General features: G+C 35.4%; 1 protein-coding gene across 1 annotated transcript; it reads left to right on the top strand.

The window, feature by feature from the left end:
- The first annotated feature begins 1,129 nt into the window (after nucleotides 1-1,129).
- LOC141337529 (lecithin retinol acyltransferase-like) lies at nucleotides 1,130-2,031 on the top strand. The gene is made up of 2 exons (XM_073843366.1): nucleotides 1,130-1,663; nucleotides 1,879-2,031. The coding sequence occupies exons 1-2, from the start codon at nucleotides 1,142-1,144 to the stop codon at nucleotides 2,029-2,031; spliced, it is 675 nt and encodes a 224-aa protein (XP_073699467.1). The 5' UTR covers nucleotides 1,130-1,141.
- The last annotated feature ends 4,445 nt before the right edge of the window (nucleotides 2,032-6,476 follow it).

The following is a 6,476-nucleotide window of genomic DNA, read 5'->3' as shown; positions in this document are numbered from 1 at the left end:
CCGGGTCTAAACATTAAATTAGTTGCATATTAAATTGACCAGAGCACTATAGCTCCCCCTCACGCACTTATTTTTAATGTAAAATGTTCACCTTATATTACCGTAATTTTAGATTCCAACTTGTAAAAATTAAAGATTTTCCACAAAACGTACAAATTTTTATGAGCCAGGTCGTAAGAATTAGCCACCTCGTAAAATATCGTACTCATACGAATTTTTATGTTTTCTCTGAGGGGTAGGTGTAGGGTCAGGGTTATTAAGGGTGGTCATTCGTATGAATTCCTAAAAATTTGCCACTTCGTAAAATACGTAAGATTTTTCACAAAAAGTACAAATTCATATGAGCCAGGTCGTAAATTGTTTTTACGAATTAGCCACCTTGTAAAATATGTAAAAGTTGCTGTAAGATCGGGTTGTAAAAACTCATGAAAAAAATAATTTTTGCCATTATTAGGATAGGACAGATCAAAACTGACAGGAAGCAAAGTGGGAGAGAGATAGCGAACGGGAAAGGTCCTCGAGTCAGAATTCAAACTCGGGATGCCCATAGTACAAAAAGCATACTGGCTATCGTCACTGACGTGCAGATCTAAATTTATGCCACAAAAGACACTCACTCCTATGATTTTATACATTTTCTGTGAGGGGTAGGTTTAGGGGCGGGGTTAGGGGTGGTCATTTTGTACAGTTCTTACGAAGATGCCACCTTGTAAAATACATTTTTCAAGGATTTTTCAGCCAGGTTGTACGAATTCATATAAATTAGCCACCTCGTAAAATATGTACAAACTGCCATGGGATCAGGTTATGAATTTGCCAAAACTGCTTTTGAATTAAACCAAACACTTATACCTCATGAAGTGAATAAATCCCGACCAACCACTGTAAAATAGGCCAGGCTAATGTTGCCCCACCAAGTTTTCGCAATGCCCTGAAAGTCACGCAATCCTAAAAGCAGGCCTGCAGAATATGGGTGTGAAAAACAAGAGACTACTGGAAAAAAACGTGAGTGCTGACAGGTATTTATTAAGTAATCAGGTGTTTAGTGCGGGAATGTAACTTCCAGCCAATCAGGATGCTGGGGACATTCTCACTCCCAAATATAAGTCCTCCATCGATTGTGAAGTCCACAAGTGTAAAAATGCTAGACTCGCTGACATTTCTATTTGAGAAATTCTTTCTTTTCTCAAACTTTAATATTTTTCCAAATCTATGGCAGGAGGAGCCACAGAGTGTAGTGAAATGTCCAGTGCTCAGGAGAGGAGATCTACTGGAGGTGCACCGCACTCTCTTCATTCATTCCGGCATCTATTTGGGTGACAACAGGGTGGCACACCTGATGCCTGACATCATGCTAGTATTAAACAACAACAACAAGCAGCACAATAAACCAGTGGTCACTAACAAAAGACTCATTTTAGGCTGCATGATCAGAAAGGCGAGTATACGTGTTGATTCGGTTGAAGATTTTGCGCATGGAGCACAGATTATGGTGAATGACATGGATGTGAAAATGAAGTGTCAAGCACTGCTGAGCGAAGAAGTCGCGAGGAGAGCAGAGAAACTGGTCGGTGACATTCCGTACAGTTTATTATGGAGCAACTGTGAACATTTTGTGACGTATTGCAGGTATGGAACACCTGTGAGCCAGCAGACAGAGCAGGTGCTCCTTTTTTTTGAGAAAAATAATACAAAAATATTATTTAATATTTTATTAATTTATTATTTTGTGTGCGTGTGTGTGTGTGTGTGTATGTATATATATATATATATATATATATATATATATTAAAAGCCAATATATTGAGCATATAAATTAACTGAAATGGATTTTGATAAAGTCTGTTAAATTTATCTTTAATGTGTTTTCTTTTGCAGTTCTGTGACTGTCTGAAAACTATCATTCGGGACCAGAGGAGTGTGGCCTTAACTGTTTGGCTAGGAGTGATGTACATCCTGTGCGTTGGCCTGTCACCTTTAACTACATTACCCACAATCCTTTTTCCCTTCTTTCTGTGGATGGCTGGCTGAGAGATACTTTCTCTACATCACATAAAACAACAAAGCTCAGTTTTAAAGTGGAAAAGTACATGTGTTTACAGGCAAAAACTGATTATGTGGTCAAAAATTGTTTGAGCATCATTTGATTGAATTATAGACTGTTTTGAGACATGCCATAAATAAGTACCTGCTGTTGTTTTTACTATTATTAGACTCTGCCGATGCTTGATTGTGAATTTGTACAGTTTAAAATATATTTAATATTGTAAGTTTATGAACGTTCTTTCAGTTGATTGGATTTATTATCAAAATAAAGCTTGTCTGACTGACTGACTGAATGAATAAATGACTGAAATTGCAAACTTCTTCCAAACGTGAATTCATAATTTAGTCAATAACTAATGCCACTATAGTAAGAATGTGAGCAGAATTTAAGTTTGGGTTTAAAGTGGCCTTGACTGTTCAAGACAATAGTTCAAGAGCCTTCCTCATGTAAAATACATCTTAAAAATTATGTTTCCAAAGGTCAAACAACCATTTTAGGTTCCCCACATTATTTTCATAGTGTGAAGAACATTTTAATATTCTAAAAAACATTATTTTCCACTATAAAGAACATTTTGTCCAATAAAATTCAATTCAAATACAATTATTTTTTGCAAATGCTAAGCAAGACATTAAGGCAATAAGAATCTGTATTGTAAATTTGATTTTTAACCTAATCTGTATTTTCAGGACAAGGATGCTTTTAAATTATTATTATTTATTATTAATCCTTATTTTTAGCAAATTATCCAATCGCTGTGTATTTGCAATAACAATAACTAACCACTTTACAAAGCCTTACTATGGAAATGTTATGCATCCTTACATCTGCTTTCATAATTAATTGTCAAAAACAGCAGGTTTTTAAAGTGACAACTTATCCCCATGGACCCAAAAGGTTAATATAAAATAAGCTGCATTTTTTCCCCCATTTTACTTGGAAATACAGATGGAAACTTAAAAAAAAAAAAAAGTTAATAAGCTATTTGGTCTCTTTTAACGTGTTTCTACAGAAACTGTGACAACTTACCCCAGTCTCCTCCACTTATAAACTGACACTGTATATTCACACACATATTTTGTTACAGGTGAGTGATAATACTTTGTTTACAGTGCTATTGAGACTTCCCTGCATTGCAACACTATTACTATGCTGGGATAATCTCTTACATTGCAACTTTACTACTGTGTTCTAAAAAGAACAGTTTTGAGCAGGGGCGTTGCTAGAGTTTCGAGAGATAAAGGGCTTAGCTCCATAAAAAAAAAAAAAAAAACTCTCCCATGATTTATTTAAAATACATTAATTCATACTAAGTAAAATTTAAATCTATTAACATATTTATTGACATATCACTTACTGATATCAAATTATAATTTATCTTCATTTGGAGTATTTTGTTGTTGCACAATGCACATTTATATAATATAATATTATGCCTATGTGTTTTAATATCACTATTAATAAAGACTGTATGATCTCTGTATAATAAATTTAGTTTGTTTTTAAATGCAAGATATTTGACGTGTACCTTAAGTTAAAAATTAAGAACAAATGATTCAAGGACTTGCTCATAAAAAAGTCACTTGTTTCATTCCTGAATGAATCAAGGTTTTTTGAACCAGTTTCTTTTTCATTTGGCTATATTTAATCGAATGTGACCTGTAAATGCAAAAAAGCCGCTTCCATTGCTGTTTTGCGAAATATTCCTTTTTCGAATTGCCTGAAAAACCACCTCATGCAAGCCTAAAAAATTTTGCGCAATTGACATGTTTCAATTTTCAATTTCAATTTGTGCAATTTAAAAAGTAATGGAAACGCAGGTGTTGATACAATCTTTTAGAAGTGTTGTCAATTTTCAAAAAGGTGATTTATTCTATTTTGTACGTTGTAGACAACAGTGTATATCCGAACTATAAACTTTTATTCCAGTACTTCTGTGATTATTTGGATGTTTGTAACACAGAAACAGCGATACCTGTGTAAAGATGTTTCATATGCATTAAACTGTTCTCTCTGGGTAGCGAGAAGGAATATTTGAATGTCATACTACACTCTTAAAAATAAAGGTGCTTTAAAGGGTTCTGACAGCAATAGAATAAATATTTTTGCTTTCACAAAGAACCATTCAGTCAAAGGTTCTTTAAAGAACCATCTCTTTCTTACCTTTTTATAATCTGAAGAAGCTTCTTTTGCCACAAAGAACCTTTTGTAAAACAGAAAGGTTCTTCAGATGTTGAAGGTTCTTTATGGAACCATTTAGACAAAAAAGGTTCTTCTATGGCATCATGAAGCACCTTTATTTTTGGCGATATTTTATTAATGTTGATTAAAAAGTATTGCGAAATGACGGCGTTTCCATTAACCGACATATTTTTTTCCTCTCGCAATAAGTAATGGCAATAGATTTTTAATCAAATGTGACTCCCATATATTGCAAAAAAGTTGAAAAGGTGGTTTTTTAGGCAACTAAAAAAAAAAATATTTCGCAAAACGGCAATGGAAGCGTTTTTTCGCATTTACATGTCACATTCGATTAAATACAGCCAAAATCCTACAAAAATCCATTGCTATGACTTATCGCGAGAGGAAAAATTAGGTTTCAGTCGTATAACATCGGTTAATGGAAACACAATACTGTTTAATCGACAAATTATAAAATAGCACACATCTGTAATGAAAATGCAGCTACTGTGATTCAAGGCTTTAATAGACATAGCTGAATCCTGTCATTTAGGAACAAGATTGCATGGATGATTGGGTCGGTTCGCGATCTGGCTATTTATGGAAAAACATCAAATGAGGGCTTCAATGCTGTGTTTAGTGCAGCTAATGAAAACGTAAGGTAAGCGGTAAACTGCCTACTACTAAAGACTGCTTTTCATCATGGACAGTTGGATTTCTAGTAATTGGAGAACAATTTATAAAACATATTTTATTTGTGAACCTTCAAAAAGATCAGGCCTTTGGCAAAACATCATACCTGGCTTAAAAGGACTTTGATATACTACGCCAGAGTGCCTACACGTGTAACAAGCTGGATGCTGAGCACGTGCTTGGGACAGTTGTTGAACATGGCTGTATATCAAAGGTAAAAAATGATATAAATACTGTTCAGTTTCTTGCAAAACCCGATAGTTTCGTGTCTTAGGACATCAATGTATCGTCACGAGCCGCAGGGTGTAATTTGGATTTGTCTGTGCATGTTTGTTTTTTTACTTTCAAAGGTTTGGTGCCCATCCACTGCCATTAAATCACTAACAGACTGCAATGGTTTGAGTTAAAAATCTTTGTTTGTGTTCTGCTGAAGAAACAAAGTCACCTACATCTTGAAAGCCCTGGGGGTAAGCAGATAAATATCAAATTTCAAATTTTCATTTTTGGATGAACTATCCCTTTAAGCCCCCATGCCCCCAACCCCTTGCAAAGCCACTGGTTTTGAGATGCAATGAGACTGTTTACATTTTGCAACACTGGATAAACTCTTTCTCAAGGGAGAGATATTTGTGGTTTGGCAGCTGTAGGCATATTTTATAGGCGATGAATCCCCCTTTGTTTCGCATACTGTAACAATCAAAGATTCCAATCATCACCCAAGACTGCATGGGTGATTGGGTCGGTTCGCGATCAGGCTATTTATCGAAAAACATCAAATGAGGGCTTCAACGCTGTGTTTAGTGGAATGAAAACATAAGGAAAGCGGTAAACTGCCTACTACTAAAGACAGCTTTTCTTCATGGAGAGTTGGATTTCTAGTACTTGGAGAACAAATAAAAAATGTACAAAACATACAGTATTTTATTTGTGAAGCTTCAAAAAAAAAAAAAAAAACAGGCCTTTGGCAAAACATCAGGGGCTTAAGCCCCCAAAGCCTCCCCACCCCCCTCACAACGCCACTGGTGTTGAGACCGCAATGAGACTGTTTACATTTTTTTAGCAAACATTTTGCAACACTGGATAAACTCTTTCTCAAGGGAGAGATATTTGTGGTTTGGTTTATAGTTGATGAGACCCCCTTTGTCCCCTCAGTCACAACAATAACAACTCGCACTGGAGGCATGCATCGCTAACGTTCAACTACAGAATGCGAAAAAGATGGTAAGAGAAAAGAGAAGGAATATTGGTAGAAGGGGCATGATAGAAACCCTAAACTTTAACAGATAAAGGGTTGTCACATGTGAGGACGTTACCGTGGAGTCTTGGTTAAAGTTCAAAGCGTGGGGTAAGTTAGTAACTGAAAGTAACGACATAGCGATTTCAATTTCAGAAGTGCAGCTTTCCGTAATATGCTACTTTTTCCAGTAAGTAACAGTATAATGTGACAAACGCCACATATGTTTTGTTGTTGTAATAGAAAGTAGGATTGTGCAAACTAATCAAACGTGAACGTCCACTTCCTTCATTATTCTTCAACGCAGAAGTAAGCTTATAG

Source organism: Garra rufa, chromosome 6 (assembly GCF_049309525.1).
Source record: "Garra rufa chromosome 6, GarRuf1.0, whole genome shotgun sequence".
Taxonomy (NCBI): Eukaryota; Metazoa; Chordata; class Actinopteri; order Cypriniformes; family Cyprinidae; genus Garra; species Garra rufa.
The sequence above is the reverse complement of the archived record's forward strand: the minus strand, read 5'-3'. Positions and strand labels throughout refer to the sequence as shown.